This window comes from Nannospalax galili, unplaced genomic scaffold (assembly GCF_000622305.1).
Source record: "Nannospalax galili isolate Female #2095 unplaced genomic scaffold, S.galili_v1.0 scaffold154, whole genome shotgun sequence".
Taxonomy (NCBI): Eukaryota; Metazoa; Chordata; class Mammalia; order Rodentia; family Spalacidae; genus Nannospalax; species Nannospalax galili.
The window spans coordinates 1,162,009-1,182,327 of record NW_008335281.1 but is presented as its reverse complement, the minus strand read 5'-3'; the positions used below and the strand labels follow the sequence as shown (position 1 = coordinate 1,182,327).

Sequence of the window (20,319 nt, the reverse complement as noted above, 5' to 3'; positions counted from 1 at the left end):
TAAGTCCCTCCAGTTGCCCTGGCTGACCTCACCCCATCCTCCCCCATAACCTCACTCTCAGCTATGATTATTTCTTTCAGAGTGTCTTTTTTCACACTAAGCTCTACCTTCAATTCACAAATTCACCAAATGATCTTGTCTCCTAGGAAGTCCCCACATGATCCAGTCCAAGTTCAGTCCCTGCCTGATTCATTCCATCTTTTCTCCAGGCTATAACATGAGGGCATACAAGTGTCATGGCCTGCCTATGTCCTCTTTTCCTCTCTTCTTGTGTGGTTCCCCTTTCAATAAGTAACTTCCCATTGGCCAGGACTGACTGATCTTCTCCATATGACTTGCTCCTTTAACTCCATCTTCCATAGCCTTGTTTATGAGAAAGAGGAAGTCTCCTCTGACACTCTCGTGCTCTTGTTTAGCTATGATTTCTGTTTATGCTTTATCTCTTTTACTTGAAGCTGACACAGTGATTTTCTGAATTCCCCCTTCCTTTGCACACACAAGCCCCTCCAATGCCTGTGGCCTGGGCCTGGCTCAGCACTTTCCCCACCTTCTCTTGCTAGGCTTATATTTTGCTTACAAAACTTACTACGACAGGGATTTAATTTTATTTTAATTCTGAAACAGTTTTCTTAACACACAGTTCTAGGAAAACTTTCCAAATTCACATACTAATGACTTAATATCTCAATTCCCTATTTTTAAAACTTTCTTCCTTACTACAAGCATGTTCCTTTTTTCTATACTTAGTGTGTGCACTAGCTTTATTTAATATTTCAGAGTATCTCTCCACGTAACTATTTTTCTGTCATGTGATAATCTAATTTCTTGTGATACTATTTCTTAAGTCTTTCTGCAGCTTTTTGTTCTAATATTTTAAAAATAAGTTATTTAACATACTGAAGAACTTTAATATGATCGCTTAAAGTAGCATTAAATTGTTACTAGCATGACTTTAAAATACCACCAAGTGAAATCAAAGAATGTAAATATAAGCCTTATTTGAGTTACCTAATTTGAGTTACGCCTTTCATCCCAGCACTTGGGAGGCAGAGGCAGGTGGATACCTTATTTGAGTTACGCCTTTCATCCCAGCACTTGGGAGGCAGAGGCAGGTGGATCTCTGAGTTCTAGGCCAGCCTGGTCTACAGCGAGTTTCAGGCCAGCTGGGGCTACAGGGAGGCCCTGTCTCAAAAAGACCGCCCCCCCAAAACAAAGTGGTTTTCTTTTTTGTTTAGCATTGTCCATTTTATATTTTTTTATTTTATTTGTGTATATTATGTTCCTTTTCCCTTTTTTTAAAAGCTAATTGCTTGGGTTACAGTAGTTCTTTCCTTAATGGTATTGAAACTGCTGTGATTTACTCACACTGCTACTGCCTTTGTCATTGTCTGCTTTAGTTTTATGCAGAAATCAGATTATGGGTCCTTAAGAATTACATGACCGAATGACAATTCCTTTTTCATTTTGAACATTACATAATTCCAAATTTATCTTGCATGTGAAAATGTCATGATTTTTTAACAACAAGGCCAGTGAATTTTATTATGTATCAAAGCAATGAAAATTTGAAAACTGTTCTCTATTTTAATGATTGTCAACAATTAATTTAAATGATTGCATAGAAAACTTTAATCATGCCTTTCTTCAAGTTAACTTCAATCAAAACTTCACTTCACTCGGTTTTCTGACAGTGGGAGCCACTAGGTATGTATGGGGCTAGATCCTGGGAATGCTCTTTACAGGCATCACTGAATTAAAAGTTCATGCAAATCTCTTTCATTTTAAACACCTTCAGGAATTATGAAAGTTTGTCAGTCATTTAAGATTTAGATAATAGATTAAGAATTTCGTTTTTAGCTGGGAATTTAAAAAATTCTTCTGTAACTAGTTTTTTATGTATATTTTCTCATTTTCTAGCTACAAGTAGTTGTTAGTCTTTCCAGTAGATATGAAAATGGGAACAAAGTCAGCCTTCCAACCATCTTTTCCCTGAACAAAGGCAGCAGTTATTCTACCATGTAACATTAGCACAGTGTCTGTCTAACGTACGCATTAGACAGTGCTTAGAAGTTTTCTGTTCTCCCACTGATTGTTTGCATGTGTATCTCATGTTATTTGTATATTTGCATTCACCTTGTGGTTTTGACACGTTACCATATTTGTTCCATTTTCCAGATTGTGCCTTTCTCCATTCAGTTTCTGGATGAAAAAAGAAACTCCTAAGTTTTAACTTCAATAAAACCTAAGCCTAAAAAGAGAGGAGTTCTCCCCTGGGACACTGTGTGGTTAGGGTTGTCATTCCTGCTATTTTGAAATGACTTTTTCCCTCAAGACCAAGAGTTTTCTAGCTCTTTCCTTTTAAATAAATTACTTGGGGAAAACATGATGATTTGGTTCCTAGGAACAGAAAAATGGACCCAGATCCTACAGTCTTAGAAGCTGGGAAATGGTTTTAAAGAAAGCCATCAAGTTAGACACTAGGTGTTTCTTTCCCATTGTAGATGGAGATGTAACAGTTAACTTTGAAAATTCAAACGGGCACATGATACCCATCGGAGAGGAATCTACCGGAGAGGAGAATATAGGGAAGTCTGAAGAAAGTCTATCTGTATCCGAAAAAACACCAGCTCGGGAGGAAAAGGCAGAAGAGAAGAAAGGTAAAACAAAGAGAAACCAACATTGCTTCCTTTAGTACAGCCCAACATGGAGAACCAGGTCCTGAGCTCAAACAGCGACTCTAAAACCAGGAGTCTGCAAAGAGGAGGCTTGAAAATACAAGGAAGAGAAAAGTGGAAACTAGGGAAGAGAAACAGCCCTCCTCAGGCGGACACACCCATTCATAAACATGTCATTTGCTTTTGTGTTATTAAGGAGAATCAGTTTATGGGAATGATCAGAAGTAGTGAACTCTTCAAACATTAGAGGTAGCTGGAAATAGTCTCCTTTTCTCAACAGCTTTTTCTCAAAATCTTGAAAATCCTAAGAAGTCTGAATTGTTTCCAGCTGGTTCCAGCTGGCCCCTGTGAGCAGCTGTCTAAGGGGCCACTTGTTACTGACAGTCTGGATGCACAAGCTAATTCTCACTGCCAGAGAGGCAGTGCTGGACTGAGAGATGGATTTAGTTACAATCTGTCTGTGCAACTGGAAATTTCAGAATTTGCCAGAGGCAGTTATACTGTTCCCTCAAAGCCTCCTTTAAAAACCTAGGTTTCTAGAGTGAATGTGTTTGGTGGATTCAGATACTGCAAAATGCATTTCTATCACAATCCTCCAGAACATTCACATATTCCTAGCTGCGGATGGATTACAACTCCATACTGAGCCTTGTGCTCACATAAACATTGAAGTGAAATCCTGTAAGAAGAAGTTTTGGTAAAATTTTCTAGATAATTTTACCATGAAGCATAGGAAGTATGCTTCAGGAAATAGAGTATTTCCTGTCCTATAAGATTTGCCTCTGAGTTGGATGGCAAAACTTGTCAAATCTTACTTGGGTTCTGTAGACATTTTAAGAACTCTTAGAAATTGACCCAAATCCTTCCAAAGAAAAAAGGAACAAAGGAGATTTAATTAAACTGACCTGTTAATGTAAAATCATCTTCCCTGGAAGTCTGAAACCATGTGATCATTTGCCCGTACATTAATCAGCCTTTAAAAGCTTTAGCAATCTACTGAAAATTTATTATTTTTCTGTCCTAAGATATTAAGAACAGTATTTGTGGAACTTTTCTGGGCCTCACCCAATGAAAACCCCTAGTTAAGTTTATTAACACTGATTATAAGAAATTAGCTAGTACTTAAAATATTTCTGGGACTTCTGGGACATAATGAGAAAGCAAATAAAGTTTAAGGGGATTCTGTTGCAAGTAATAATTTGCATGGGGGTAAGGGATGTTTGTTTTTATTTTCTTCAAGTCCAACTGTCCTGTCTCAAGCTGTTAAATTTCAAATCCATCTGTGCTTTGTCCTAGTCCCTGTGGGTACCATTGCCACTCAGTGACTGGCCAGACTTGAAAGGAAGTGTTTCACTTATCAGCCTAATAAAAAGTCGCTGACAGGTATATGTTAGTTAAACCAGAAGGCCTTGAAGTTCTAAAGAGATGACAGATTTTCCAGGTCGATGAAGGCTGAGAGTGGTTTTGTTTTCTTATCCCTCAAATTAGTACATTCAGTCCTTTCTGGTTAAGCAAGGTCCAGGATAACATCTTGCTTGACAGTCACTACGAGGAAATAGAGATGCCAAAAGTGCTGGTGTGTCATTAATGAGGCCACTGTACTCCCTCTTGTGTTGACAGAGCCCATGTGGTGCTACATCTTTTTTAGGGGGCAGGGGATCTTTTTGAGACAGGGTCTCCCTGTAGCCCCAGCTATCCTGGAACTCACTATGTGGACCAGGCTGGCCTTGAACTCACAGAGATATGCCTGCCTCTACCTCCCTGAGTGCTGGGATGAAAGGCGTGTGCCACCACACCCAGCTCGGTGCTGTATCATTAACAAAGAGAAGTATTACATGTGGAAACCACTTCCTGAACCTGAAAAGAATGTCACTCATGAGTAATATTACAGAAAATTAAATAGGAAAATACACTATGAACAAAGGTAACAATTTACTTCTCTAGATGTACACCTTTAAATTCTAAAAATCAGCATGATTCACTTTTACCTGTCTTCTGGTCTCACATTCCTGTGAGCTCACTCCCACACAAACCCACTCTCCTGTGAGCCTAACTCCTAATGATTAGATACAGGACTCCCTCTCCTGCATTAAGCCAGTTTACTCAACAGTATCACTTCCTCTGTTAATTGGCTATATTTGCAAGGTCACATCACATGCTTTTAGAAGATTAGATACATCACTTTCTAGGAAAGTATCTCAATACCTTAATATTTGAAACATCAATTTAGGCAAAAGCCAAGCAAAAGCAGGTGTTATCCGCCATGCTCTTCAGGCTGCGTGGGTGTTTCTGGGATCTTGAAGGCACCTGATTCCACAGCTGATGTAGGAGTCTTGGGCCAACACTAGAGGCTTCTTCCTTAAGGTCTTCTAGGCTCTTACTCTCCTCTAATTCTTTCTTAGTAACATGTGAGTAGAAAATCTGATCTGCAACCTGTTCAACTATAACATGATATTAAATATGTGAAATCTGAAAGTTGCTTAACAGTTTTTCCACTGTATTATTCTAGAAGGTTTTCAGTAAAGTAACAGTGATCAACACTGTTGATCCATACTGAAGGTCTGGCATGGGTAGGAGCCAGGAAGGAGTGCAGAGTGCAGAGCAGCTGTGGCCCCCAAGCAGATCCTCTCTAGAAAGAGAGCAGGTGGCAGACAGGCAGTGGCCATGAGATGCAAAGCTCTGAGGAGGCCTGGGTACCAAAGCCACAGGAGTGCTTAGTGGAGACTAGAATTGTTTTCTGAGCGAGACCTATGCAAACTAAGACCTGAAGAAGACAGGAGGAGATAGGTCGAAGAGAGGAAGTGGAACAGAAACGCATTCCAGGTCAGGTCAAGGACAGAGACAGTCCTGAGCTTGCTCTGAGTATTGGCTTCAGCCCTTTACATAGAGGAAAGAGCCAAGCCTGGAAGTGGAGTAGACCACTTGTTTTCCAGACTCATTGTGAGGCCTCATGTTCTTATGGAGCCGGAATGAACAGGCACCTCTTCTGTAACCTGCTCTGTAAAAGATAATGTTCCATCACACCATCATCAATTTATGCAATGCCTTTGAAGCACATATTCACAGTTAAAAAACACAACTTCATTCGTTACCACCCACATATTGGTCAGATAACAATTTTCAGATAGAAGGCAATTTTAATTTAGTCAGGAAGACCTACTATTTGGCTTTGCTTTTGTTTTGTTTTGTTTTTGTTTTGTTTTGTTTGTTTGAGACAGGATCTTCCTGTAGCCCCAGCTGGCCTGGAACTCACTATGTAGGCCAAGCTGGTTTCAGTCTCATTCAGTCTCATAGAGATCCACCTGCCTCTGCCTCCCAAGAGCTGGGATTAAAGGTGTACACCACCACGCCCCACCAGACTGTGTGTTTAACAGCAGATGATGAAATTCAATGTTTTAGCTGTGTCTTCTTGTCTCATTCTCAGTCCTCATGGGTTCTTGTGACTACCTGGCCTTCTAATTCAGACCAGGTGGGTTGGATGAACCACTACTGTTTGATGAATGATAAGACCCTGAGTTGAGAAGAGACAATGTGAACAAAAGGTAATATTACAAAGTAGCTTTTCATAAATGTTAAGTGCTTTTCATGCTGTAAGGCTGAATAAGAACAGAGGTGGAAGAGGCCAAGTTGGGCTGCAGCAACTTGTGAGGGTCATGGCTAAAGCAGGACAAAGGGGAACTTTATAAATGAAAGGTTTTATTAATTAGCTTCTGTAATTCAAATCATTATTGTGGTGGATATGTATGTGACTTGTACAGGATAAAGTTTAACAAAAGGGGCATCCTCGCTTCATACTCACTAGGAGAAGAAACAAAACAGAAGACATAATAAAAGTATATGATACTTTATTATGATTTAATGTATGTGATACATTAAAATCCTTCTTGGTTACTAAAAAGTGGAAAGATGTATCCAGTAAAGGCTGAGTCTTGTGTTGACAGTATTTTATATTTTTATTGCGCTCCCTCTTAAAAGACATACTGCTTAGCTCTTCGAACCAGAACCGCATTTTAATTTATTTCAGTTACTATTACAAGTAATACAGACAAGGATATGTAATTAGCCTTCAGTATCTCTCCTCGGGAAGGAGAAATTAATACTGCTTCTCCTCCAACTTTTGAAAATCTTCTGTTCTTATGTGTAAAAATTTTCCCTATGAATTTTACCCTTTGTCTTTTCAAAATCATTATTGTTTATATTACAAAGTTGTTTTTTTTTAATTCCGTACTTTCTATGCCTATAAGTTGTGGCACTAATTTAAAAGGGCAGAAGGGGTCTAAATATGATTAAGATGTATGAAATGCACAAAAAATCAATAAAAAATATATATTGAAAAAAGTTAAGAACATAAAAAATAGAAGGGCAGAGGAAGTTATTTTCTCAAGAGAACGAGAAGCTGCCCTGGTATGCCGAGAGAACATGAAAGTCCTCTAATGGTAGAGAGTAATTCGTTGCTGAGTGCATTGTGTCTTGGGTCAAAAGTGCCTCAGAGGAACTGGAGAAATAGTTCAGCAGTTAAGAGCACTGGCAGCTCTTGCAGAGGACCCAGGTTTGATACCCAGCACCCACATGGCAGCTAACAACTGTCCATAACTCCAGTTCCAAAGAATCTGACACCTTCTTCTGACCTCTGCACACATTGCACAACATGAATGCACTTTCATACATGCAAGCAGTATACTCATACACATAAAAATTATAATAATAAATAAATAAATATTTTAAAGTCCCCCAGAGTCTCTCAGAGAACTGAACATCCTTGATTTTTTGACCACCCTAAAACCCAACCCAAATCTACTTCTGGTTGATCAGGATAAAGTTCTCAAGGTAGCTAGGAGCACAGTCACCCCTGTGGCTGTCAGTCCTTACCCATGGCAGCATGTGTGATGTACTTATCTGTCACTTTCCCAGATCCTTCAGTCTTGCTAATTCAGTAATTTTGTTGGATTTAGCACTCATTGCCAACATCACTAACCAGCAACAATGGACTAAAGGCTGGAATTAAGGCCAGTGACTTGTAGGCATTTACACTGATCTTCAATGTAACTTTATCACAGTAACTCCTGTCACCTTTTTATCAAAGATTGGCAGACCTGGGGAGCTTTCCCCAGTTTGCATTTCAGCCTTGTTTTGCCCTGAGACTTTGCTTTCTCTGATGTGAACTCTGTCTGGTTCTTAAGTGCCATGCTGCCATGTGTGTTTATCACTGTTGCTATGTCTTGCTCCTAGTGTTTATTTGGTGTGTGTCTGTTATCAGTCTGCTCTGTTCACTTTCTCATTTGTAGAGAATACCGAAAGCTCTGAAACACCAGCTGCTCCTGCTCTACCTCCTTCAGTTCCTCCTAAACCTAAACCCAAACCTAAACCCAAAAAATCACCTGTGCCTCCCAAAGGGGCCACTGCTGGGGCCAGCCACAAAGGGGATGAAGTGACTCCCATTAGAAAAAATGCCAAGGCTCCCAGTAAGCAGGTCCCCATCCCTCCACCCAAGCCAACAAGCCGAAACACGACCCGAGAGGATGGTGAGTATGCCCAAGTGTGTGGTGGGGTTAATCCCAGATGCTGGGCTCTGGGATGGGGCCTGTAGCTTCTTCCAAGAATGATGGTCTTCTCTTGTCTCAGGATGTAACATCTGTGGGTGCAGATTTGTCACACGAATGCCCCAAAGTTTCCCTGTAGTTTTCTACCAAGGAAAGGATAACCAAGCAATCAATTCACCTAGTTATCTATGGAGTAACTATGCATCGTTCATCCTGATTTCTACAGTTGGCACAGGCAGTATGCCTGAAGAGTGACAGTGATCTGATATAGCATTAGTTAGGTATCAGCTGACCTTCTGCCCATTAGAATTCATGGGTGGCTTGTTAGTTTGAGTTTTCTTTTAAAATACCTTAGACGTGCACAATAGAATATGAGATGTGCTTTGACATATTTGCTTGATCCTAATGTGTTAAATCTTCAGCATCCGTAATCATCTGTCCTCTGATAAATGACAAGGGACCTGAGCACATGGTCCACCTATGCACTGTTTCCTACTCCAGTTAAAATTATTTAGCTGAATTGAAAGTTTCATGCTTAGTGCTCCCTGCCTACACATCTACCCCACCACCAGGAGACTTCAGTATCTGGTAAGACCAAGGGTCCTAGTGTGTTGCGATTACAAGTTACTATAGCAAATCGTTAATGGACATTTGCAACTTCACGTTTTACATATCCAGTTTTCCTTTTTCAGTCCATGTAGTTAGTGCACAGTGGAGCTTCCTTTCTTCTAGTGATATGGAATAAAGATGCCTACAAATCTCACTTTTAAAAGGTCATTAATCAAGGTTCACATGCTCAATGGCTTTTCCCCATTAACCTGTGCATAAAGTTTTCTGTGCTATAACAAGTCTGATTTTCCTTAAAATTGGCAGCAGCTTTCTAGCAGTTAACTAAAATGATTTGCCTTGGTGTTGATCCTTTTCCTCTTGTAATTCATACTCAGAGAATGGTTTAGTTGGCAATGTAACAGCTCTCTGAATGCAAGTAGACCTCTCTCCCTGGGTTTCTCTCTTCCCATCTTTGACCTTTAGTGTCTGGGTCACTTCTAATCAGCTCTAAAGTGAAATGTCTCAGAATGATGGGCCAGCAGTGTCTGGGGGTCATTTTTTTAGGGACCCAGTGTCTGTTCTTATTGGTGTCTGTGTGTTTTCCCATGGTCTTGCAAAGCCTAGCAGCAGTGCATGAAGTGAGACAGGCACTGAGCTACTAAGTAAGGAAAATCCCCAAACCATCACTCTGCTCTCAGGAATTAAGATCCTGTCTTGCCCACACTTCCTTCTCATTCCCTAGATGGCAGGGCCTTGCTGTAGACTCAGCTTGGACTCTGAGGAAAAAAAAGCTGATGATGAACACAAAGGCTAGACACAACATTCATGACAGATCTTGAGTTGTTTCCAGATCCTTTTCCTTGAAGATTTATTATAGACTCTTGATGCTCCTAAGAGGATAGTGAATTAGAGAACATTTTGAGACCCAAGGAGGCTTAGTATAAATGTAACTGTCCTGGGAATGTCACAGATAAGCACAAGTTGCATTGAAAGATACCAACAATTCCATTGTGCAGGAATCTTTTTATCAAATATTGGTAGTACTCCTTCAGACCCTGCTAATATTCCTGTGGTAACTGTATTATTTGAATAATGTTGGAAGTTAGTTCAAGTGTGGTGCTCTGTTTTCCATTAGAAGCTTTACATTCTTAAAATATCTGTCATTTAAAATTCATCCTCAAATAGTGAGCATAGACCCCACAGAACAACCTGTTAGTTTAGAACTATCTGGTGGTCTTGCCAAGAAAGAGGGAAAAAGCTCCAATATTTTTACTATTAACACAATTTTTAACTCAGATGACATTTCTTTTCTTAATCATGGTTGATTTCAGCAAAGCCTCATTTGTCATGTTAGAAGACACTTTAAAAACAGAATACGGCTTGAATTTTCACTCCAGACATTGAAAAAATAATTTTTTCTTTAAGACAGAAAAATGTTTTTCTATCGGAAATGAAAGGATTTTCAAAAATATTGAAATTGATATCACTAGAATGAAGAAGGGGTTTGCTTAACTTGCTTAAGAAAATAGTTGAACATGTTTAGGCACAAAATCCTTAGCATCTTAAAAAATTAATTTAAAATGAGGTTAGAGTGAAAAAGTATGGTTAATGAATTTGACTAATTAACAAGGAAAGGTTAGCAAGTTTGTTGACTCTCCACACTAATAACAAGTCTAGAGTTGGCAAAGGGCAGTTTGAGCTATTGTATCTAAAAATGATAATGACCCCAGCCAGGGAGACTCCTTAGAAGCCTGAATCTTGTCACTAATGAGACTGGCTTCTTCACATGTCAGAACTAATGAAATCATGTGTTTCATTATCTTTGTTTGTTCTTCATCTTGACTCTCCCCAATGACTCCAATAAAATTATGCCCAAAGGTAAGTTATAATAATCGCTGTGTGCAACGTGGAATGGGCCCTTAATGCTAACAAGATATTCTAATAGTTCTGTGAAAAATAGTTTAATCCCCTCATGAGAAAGTAAGAACATGCAACATTATCATAGAAGAGGCAATTATGAGAAAATATAGATCATAAAGGCCATGAAATAAAAGAATATTCTCATAGGAATTTAAATGTATTTCCTAGGATGAAATAAAGAAAAGGTGGCTAACTTTATTTTCTGGATATGATTTAGTTGAAGTCAGCTCTATCCAGAAGAAGGCAAAGGTACCCTGAAAGCCCTTTGAAGACCTGCCCAGACATAAGCAGTAAGAATAACTCAAGAGTCAGAGCAATTGGAGTCAGAAAATTTAGGAAAAGTTAGGTGAAGTGGCTTTGCATTCAGACCCAGCTTCTCAGGAGAGAAGAGACACTTGAACCCAACTCAAGACCAAACTGTGTAGCACAGGAAAGCACTATCTGAGATGGAAGGACACACACACACACACACACACACACACACACACACGAGACAGAAGTGCTGGGAGGGATGTTCTTCTGCTTAAACTCTTCAGATTCTGTCCATGTGTAAATACATTTTTTTTTTTGTAAAACAGCAACAACCAACATTTTTTCTTGCATTTTGATATTTTGAAGGGGGGTTTATTTCCCTCTGTGACTGTGCCCACACTGTGCCCCCTCACTATGGCAGATGACGTATAGGCCTGCAGGACACACTTTCTTCCCTGGAGCTGTGGAAACTATTGCTTTGCAGTTCCCTGCAGGACACACTTTCTTCCCTGGAGCTGTGGAAACTATTGCTTTGCAGTTCATCACTTTAAAGGCATAAATAAATTGGGATAAATAAATTTCTTTATGATCCAAGGAGAAGCTAACAGTATCTACCCTGCTTCTTCTGAGTATGGGCTACTGGTCCACCCTCAAAAAGACAAGGAGAAGGAGTGTCATTGTGAAAAGCCCAGTTACGTGATATTCCTAGCTCACCACTGGCTGTTCCTCATCACACCACCATGTCTCTTCATTATCTGTTCTTTCAGGTGACCCATAGAGCAAAGAGTTGACTTCGTGCCTGGCTGTTAGAGGCGAAAACTGTCCTTTAGTTTTACTGTGAATGTCACTTGTTCCTTTCTACATGAGAGACCAGGAGGGGACATAAAGCAAGACCATTATCATTTATTGACCAATTTTCTTACATTCATTGACCCAACAAAATTTAAAGGGAGAATTTAACATCATTGGCAATTGCAACTTGGTCACTTGAAGATCATTGTAGTCACTGATTTTTAATGCAAAAATCTCTCTATTTTAGCTGGTTCTTCTCATCTGAAAAAACCAACTGGCTCCAAAGCATCAGCCTCACCATCTGCTTGCTCCATCTCTTCTCGTCCCAAAGCTTCCAAGGAAACAGTGGCTAGCAAAACAGGGACAGTGGGGACGACAAAGGGCAAGAAAAAAACTGGCAAGCAGCCAGCGACATCCCGACTGTCCTCAGATCCCACTACTTCTGACACATCCAGTCTTAAAGGAGAACCTTCAGAGACAGGGGTGGAGAGTCTCAAACCAGAGCAGACTGTCACTGGAGCTTCGGAACAGGCCACAGGCAAACCCAAGGCCACTGTCCCTCTACCGCTTGTGGCTCCACCACCCTCCCCACCTGCCCCTCCTCTACTTCTTGAGGATCAGTGCATTATTGCCTCGGACACTCCTGTGGTCCTGGTCAGTGATGGAGCTGACCTGCCTGTCTCTGCCTTAGACCCAAGTCAGCTCCTTTGGACTGAAGAGCCAACAAACAGAACCACTCTGTACTCAGACGCTGGCTTAAGTGGTAGAGAAAATACAAAATGGTGAGTTGAAACATAGCCCCTACAAAGTTATAAAATATTATAAATATTTTAATCTATAATATTATAAGATGTTCAACTCAAAGATAAATCAGACAGGTTAGCCTTCCTGTCCCATAGGTGTGAAGAGTTGGCTATCAGAGTAGATGATACATACAACTATCAGTTCTGTCTAGCGAAAGCTTAGGGATCTTATGTCTTCTCTGCTGTTTCTAAAAATAAAGTCTTTATTCAATTTTTAAATCATTTAATAGGATCTCTTTCAAAAAAAAATAACTCAAAAAATCAGTACATTAATTAGGTTGGCTTTGATCAAGACACTCAAATACCAATTTTAATTATTTAATTGCTGGTAATAATGACCTCCATTTATCGAATACCTGTTTAATGTCAGCTACCAAGCACTACACATTCATAATCACTTAATTCACATACACCTTCTATAAAATACTCCCACTTTATATATCTAAAAGGAAAAAAGAACTGACACTGAGGGAGTTCAGTTTGTCCAGCATCATGACTGATTTAACAGAGGCAAAGCCTGGAACCAAGCCTAGCACTGTATACAGAGCCTGCCGGAACATTTCCATTTTCAAAAACAACAGCTTCCACTTCTGCTCTTTCTTCTCTAATAGTTCATTGGTTCTTTATTCTCATCATTTTGAGCAGTGTCATTTGGAGGAAAGCCAGGGGAAGAATTGCAAATTATTTGTCTGACATTTTAATGAAAGCTGTAGGGCAAAGCAAACATTGAAATAAATGGTAGCAGTATCTCTGTTGATCTGTTTGGGGCTGCTGTCACAGTCTACCTGAGGCAGGGCAACATAACTAATGGAAATGCACTGACTTGCAGTTCTAGAAGCTGATGAGTCTAGATAAAAGCTCCAGCATTTGATGAGGGAGTTCTTACTGCAACATGTGGCAGAGGTGGCAGGTCCAAGAACAAGACAGTGAGTGAGCTGTGTCCCATGAGCTCTTTCTCTATATATTATGGCTCTGCCTGCAGGAGACCACACTTTTCAGTACTACTGCATTGAAGATGAAGTTTTCAAGACTTGAATTCTGAGGGACTCATTCAGACCCTCATAGCAGTATCCTTGATACTTCCAGCACACAGAAAATGTCTTCCTTTAATTAACATAGTCTTTCTCAGTCCTACAGTTACTCCAAACCTTAAAACTGAACTTATTTTTCAACATGTATTTTTGGCTTTCTTGTTTTGTGCTGGGCAATTCAATAAGCACCAAAGAAACTAATGTGAGCTGGACAGTGTAGTTACCGGTAGTTTTTTTTATCAAAATATTGGCCAAGCATGCCCTGGAAGTATGTGTTCAAGAAAGACAGCATCTAAACTTTGGTAAATTGATTAAGTAGATAGATTTATTGTTCAATTTACTAGAGAAAAAGGTACACTATATAAACCCCTTTTGGGGGTGGGTAGTCAGGAGCATTCAGAGAGCCCATATCCAAAGGCAACCTGACTCTGCCTGGTTCATTTCCACAGATGTTTAGAGTGTACTTTATTGTTCTAAGCACCACTCTGTATGTTCAAGACAGTGTCTTTAGCCACTCCAAGTACACAAAGACTTTTCAAATAAAGAAATAAGCATCAGTTTTCCATCTCTACTGATGCTTTTATTAGAGAAAGCAAGTTTGGGACATCATTCAACCCAAGGTATTTATCATGGATTTTCCTATCAGCCAGAGTAACTCTTGTGCTTTCCTAGAAGAACTCTTATTTTCTTCTTTGTATACTCTTAAAATGTAAAATGACATTGTAACGCATTCTTTAGGGGTAGTTTATATTTGCTCTTGAGTTAATGAGTCTGGAGCAAGTTGTCTCTCAGATTTTCTTCCAAATTTTTCCTCCTTCAAGTGGATATTTGAATTCAAAATTTTGGCTCTTAGTCACTTGCTTTACTTAGAATCCTCCCTAAGTTATATTTAGTCACCTAAATGTGTGAAAATTCTGTCATATTATGAAAAGACTTCTGTTTGGAATACAAATATCAAAACTTTAAAGAGGGCAAGTGGCTATGAATAAAAATACCTCCCTCTCTTCCTATACTGCAAGCTGCTGTTTGGTAGGTTTCTGTTCAATGGCAGCTTTATCCATAACACGGATATCTGGTATAATGTGAAGCAGAAAAAAATCAGCTCATTTTGAGACCATGTTTAAAAATGATGTATTGAGTCCATTCCACCAAAATTTAAGGAATGCATTATATTGTCCAGTGTGTCCAGAAGCCACAAGACCCAAGGCAGGAGCCAACCAATAGAAATTTGTAGCACATTCCATATTAATCATAATAAATACATAATAGTACATCTTTTAATAAGAATAAAATGAAATATAACATTTAGTAAGTAAACTAACAGTCTTTAGTCTGGGTTTTGCACTGTAATGGTCAGCTTGGGTGGACAACTTATTTACGACCTTTCTGGGATCCAGTCTTTGTAAATTCCCTAACCACTTTATAGACTAAAACAGTTATAAGTTGTAAATATTGCTTAATTCTTTGCAAACTGCAAAATATTATACCAATAGCAAGATTAAAAGAATAATGTTCCAGGAGTGGTGACACATGTGTTTAATCCCAGCACTCGGGAGGCAGAGGCAGGTGGATCTCCGTGAGTTCAAGGCCAGCCTGGTCTACATAGCGAGTTCCAGGACAGCTGGGGCTACAGGGAGACCCTGTCTCAAAAAAGACCAAAATAATAATAATAATAATAATAATAATAATAATAATGTAACAAATCAGTGACTGGTGGCACAAATAACAGGGTTGAACCCTAAGGTACCTTGTTCAGCAATATCCAGAAGGCATTACTCATCAAAATATCTTTGACACATGCAGTAATCACCTATAATGGCAATCTCAAAATAAAATAGCTTCCTGCAGCAAGAAACTAATAATCTAGATCATGTAAGTTTTCCCATAAAATAAGTCTTCTGTTATTTATGATGAGACTTCATGCTGTGTTGCCTCAAAAAAGTAAACATAGATTGCCACATGAGTCTGAAATTTCCCTTCTATATATATAGCCCCAAGAATTGAAAGCGAGGAATTGAATTTGTGTACCAGCGTTCATGGTGGCATTGTTCACAGTAGACAAAAGGCAGAAATAACCCAAATGTCCATTAACTGATGATGAATAAACATGATGTGCCATACGCATACAATGCAGTATCATCTAGACTTTAAAAAGAAGGTAATCCGGCCAGGCAAGGTGGTGCACACAGATCTCTGAGTTCGAAGCCAGCCCGGCCTACATAGTGAGTTCCAGGCTAGCCAGGGTTAAATAGTAAGACCATGTCTCAAATTTTTTAAAAAGGTTTAGAGAGATGGCTCAGTGGTTAAGAGCACTGGCTGCTCTTGCAGATGACCCAGGATGACTCCCAGCACCCACATGGTGGCTAACAACCATCTGTAACTCCAGTTCCAGAGGGGATCTGATGCCCTCTTCTGACCTACATGGACATTTCATGACACAGGGGTACTTATATACATGCAGACAATACACTAATACACATAAAGTAAAAATAATACATACAATATTTTAAAAATAATGATGACAGGGATAACCTTAACAAAATTATGTTAAGTATAATAAGTTGAACCCAAAAGGTTTGTATAATGCCACTTATATGAGATATCTAAAATAGAGTCATAGACACAGAGAATGGAATGGTGGTTTCTGAGGGCTAGGGACAGGAGGTATAGGGGATTATTATTTAATGGAGACAGAGCTTCAATTTAGAGAGATGAAAAAATTCTGGAGATGGAAACTATGGAATGAGGTGAATGTACCTAATGCCACTGAATGGCACCCTGAGAAAATTTTAAAATTGGAACTGGAGAGATGGCTCAATTGGCTGCTTTGACAGAGGACCCAGGTTTGGTTTCCAGCACCTACATGGTGGCTAACAACCATTTGTAATTCCAGTTCCAGGGGACTCCGATGCCCTCTTCTGGCTTCCATGGCATTGTATACATGGGTACATTTATATACATGCAGGCTCAACATTCATACACATAAAATAAACTGTTAAAATGCTAAGTTTTTAGTTATGCATACTTTACCCAATGAAAAATGAGATTCCAAGGGCTAAAGAGATGGTTCAGTGGGCAAAATGCTTGCTGCACAAGCCTGAGGTCCTGAGCTTCAATCCATAGCTCCCATGTAAAAGCCAGGCATAGTAGTACACATCTGTAATCCCAGTGCTGGGGATAGGGAGGGCAGAGGAGATAGGCAGATGCCAGGGACTTGCTGGTCCACCAATCTAGCTGAAATGGCAAACTCCAGGTTCAGTGAAAGACAGATACTGTCTTTGTAGAAAAGGTCGAGTGATAGAGGAAGACACTCAACATCGACCTCTGGCCTCCACACATATAGTCATGGGTTGTTGTGGGTTTTGGTCTGTGACAGCAGCAGGCATGTTTTTTTTTTTTACTAAGTAGCCTTTCAGAGGTATGACATCCAAACATGGAATCTTCTATTTATATCAGAAAGTATTTGGAGACACCTTCTCCATCATAAAATAATTATTTTATAATGTTATTTTAGATGATTAAATATTTTTGATATCTAGTATTTTTTTTTACCTAGCCTTTGAAAATGGATGAGCACTGTAGAGAACCTTACCCAGTTGAGTGATAGTGTACATTATCTTTCTCCTCAAGAATTCGTTCAGCCTTCACACTTTGCATCTTGGGTTATTACCCTAGTCCTGTGAGGGCAAGTTTTATAAATGAAGAAACACAAGCACAGAGAAGAAAAAGGTCTTTGACTCACTGGCAGGGAAGGAAATAAGATAGGTTCAGATACTGATGAAAGGTGTTCTCTCCTGTGCTGCTGCCCTTCTGGGCACTGGGATGCAGGACACCAGGAATCCTACTGTCAAAGGCCTCGTGTGGGTTCAGAAGGCTGACAAGTTAGAGGTGCTAAAATCTACAGTGGGCTGGACAAAGGACTCGAGTGAATGCTTCAGAAGCGTCTGTGAAGGAGCTGAGGCTTCAGTTTAGTCATGAAGGTCAAAGAAGATGTGCAGGCAGCCCATGCCAAGGAGCTTGTTACTCACTTTTGTGTTTATGCATGTACATGTGGATGTCAGAAGTCAACTCCATCCAAATTGTTTTTCTGAGACAGGGTCTCTCACTGTCCTGACTGGTCAGTGAGCCCCAAGAATCTGCCTGTCCCCACCACCCCAGCACTGAAGTTATGAACAAATACCACCATGCATACCTTTTTTTTTTAAAAAAAAAAAAAGTGGATTCTAGGTATCAAATTCAGGTCCTCATGCTTGTACAACAAGTACTTTACCAACTGAGCTATCCGCTACCGCATCCCTAACCCACCATTCTTTCTTCCGCACCCCCATTGTTTAAGGAAAAATACACTTCCAAAATGCAGTTTTAATGTATTCATTTACTAAATGTGTTAGACACCATCTAGTAACATCTTCCCATTTTTCAAATGAAGAGTATAAAACTTTGACAAGGAACGCATAGCAGCTTGTTGTGCTGGTGGTGCTGGTTGGCTGTCCCATGTAGCATTTCTCCTTTCCCCATCATGAAGGATGTTCATGGCACTAGGATGCTTTTCGTGATATTGGTGTCCCTGAGGATTGCTCTCAGCTTCATATCAGTATGTTTGTGTGCCCTTAACAGTGTGATAACCAAAGATGAGCTGGGGAAAGCCGGACCTCAGTTGCTGACTCCCGGGCTAATGGGAGACTCTTCAGAATCCTTCAGTGCCCCAGAGGATGAAGGCCCAAGAGAGTACCAGGCCAATGACTCTGACTCTGATGGGCCCATCTTATACACCGATGATGATGAGGAAGAGGATGAGGATGAGGACGGCAGTGGAGAAAGTAAGACTGTTTTCAAGGAAGAGAGTGGGGGGTGGACAGAGGTACCCCTGCTGTGCAGAGCAAAAGCCTGGTCAGTAATCAGCCATCTGATGTTTTTCTTTCCTCAAATTGGAAACGTAGCAATCATAGCCAAGACTAGTGATGTGAGCCCAGAATCCCAGCTACTTGGGAGGCTGATGTAAGACCATGGCAGGTTCAAGACCAGCCTGAGCAACTTCATGAGACCCTGTCCCAAACTCAAAAGTGAAAAATAGGGCTTGGGGTAAGCATCAGGCCATGGGTTCAACTCCCAATTCTGCAAAAGAAAAAGAAGGATGCCTATCCCAAAGTTTAGCTTATGGTGACAAGGCCTCTCCAGAAGAGCAGGCCAGAGGGTGGGTTACACCTTCGTCAGTGAGTTAGATGTATTTGTATTGATACAAACAATCAAAGCTTTCTAAGAAAGAAGCCCTCCTTAGGAAGATCAAAGATGGGCATTTCTTCCTGGGACTGTTTTTGAGAAGAAGAGCATCAGTGCGGGATTCCATGGATTACCAGATTAGAAAATTTCACTCAAAATACTTTGTTTTCTTTTTGTTTGTGTGCATGCGTGTTTTGCTTGCATGTATGTATATGTGTGCAATGCCAACAGAGGCCATAGAGGGCATCAGATCCCCTTGAATTGGAGTTATGGACAGTTGTTAGCTACCATGTAGGTCCTGGGACCCAAACCTTGGTCCTGTGCAAGAGCAGCCAGTGCTCTTAACCACTGAGCCATCTCCAGCCCCTCACTCATTTTTATATTCTGGTTTAAAGAGAGAGGAGAGAGGATCAGTCAAGAATGGCAAACGCCATGTTGGAATCAAAATTGCTCACTCAACCACCATAAGTAAGATAAAATGCTTTCCAGGAAGCAGGGATACTAAAGTGGCAGGAAGGCCACTGCTTATGTCTAATGCAGAGAACTGGAATGTGCTGTTACTACTTTTTAAACTTCTGAGCAAGATGACTTGGGAGGAATTCACTACAGGACTGAATTTTTAGATTATTAAAAGTTGTTAGTACAACTGGGTGTGGTTGACGCATGCCTTTAATCCTAGCACCCAGGAAGCAGAGACAGGTGGATCTGAGATTGAGGCCAGCCTGGTCTACATAGTGAGTTCCAGGCCAGCTGTGACTACAAGGAAACCCTGTCTCAAAAAGACCAAATAGATAAATGAATAAATAAATAAATAAAGAGTTGTTAGTATGCTAATGATTCAGCAAAAATTTGTTAAATCCCCTTTCACTAGCATCCATCTGGTAAGAGCTTCCATGTGTTGAGAGATGAAGGATCCATGGGTAACTGAGGGTTAAAACATTTATATACACCATAGGCTCTTTGCCAACATGATGTCTGAGTGGAGGAAAGAAAATGACAAGGATTAACTGTACAGAATCAGGAGAGGGGATATGTTCTTGACTTGCAAAGAAAGCAACGCATTGTGCAATCGCTAATTTCCATGATCCACTGTATCAGCAAAATAAACTTCAACTACCTCCTTCCAAACTATGAGGTGATATTTCCAAGTTTTTTTTTTTTTTCAGAACATCAAAAAAATCCTTCAGTCTTTTCAAAACAGACTATCTCCAACTCAAAATCTGTTTTCTCTTGGACTAATTAAGATTCCCTTCTTGCATTTGAATAAAGAATTCGGCCCAAGTCCTGTTTAAAGTCCAGCCACATGTAACCTGACACCCGCTAGGTAAAAGCTGCTTTACCTGCATTTCTGCCCTTTTTCAATCCTCAGGTGCTTTGATAAGTAAGATAAGACGAAGGGATACTCTTGCTATCAAACTTGGCAACAGACCATCCAAGAAAGAATTGGAAGACAAGAACATCTTGCAGCGTACATCTGAAGAGGAAAGGCAGGAAATCCGACAACAGATTGGAACCAAGCTGGTCAGGTAATTGCTAC

The 20,319-nt window shown here is 40.1% G+C and overlaps 1 protein-coding gene across 5 annotated transcripts in view; it reads left to right on the top strand.

The window, feature by feature from the left end:
- The window catches only part of Phactr2 (phosphatase and actin regulator 2), a 309,714-nt gene that overhangs the window by 248,812 nt on the left and 40,583 nt on the right, over positions 1-20,319 (top strand). For 3 of the 5 annotated variants that reach the window (XM_008829813.3, XM_029561959.1, XM_029561958.1), the window contains exons 4-8: positions 2,502-2,657; positions 7,961-8,197; positions 11,976-12,510; positions 18,180-18,382; positions 20,152-20,308. In XM_008829813.3, the coding sequence (XP_008828035.1) occupies positions 2,502-2,657; positions 7,961-8,197; positions 11,976-12,510; positions 18,180-18,382; positions 20,152-20,308 (1,288 nt within the window). The remainder of the gene's footprint in view (positions 1-2,501; positions 2,658-7,960; positions 8,198-11,975; positions 12,511-18,179; positions 18,383-20,151; positions 20,309-20,319) is intronic. The other 2 variants (XM_008829815.3, XM_008829816.3) reach the window with 1 other exon arrangement.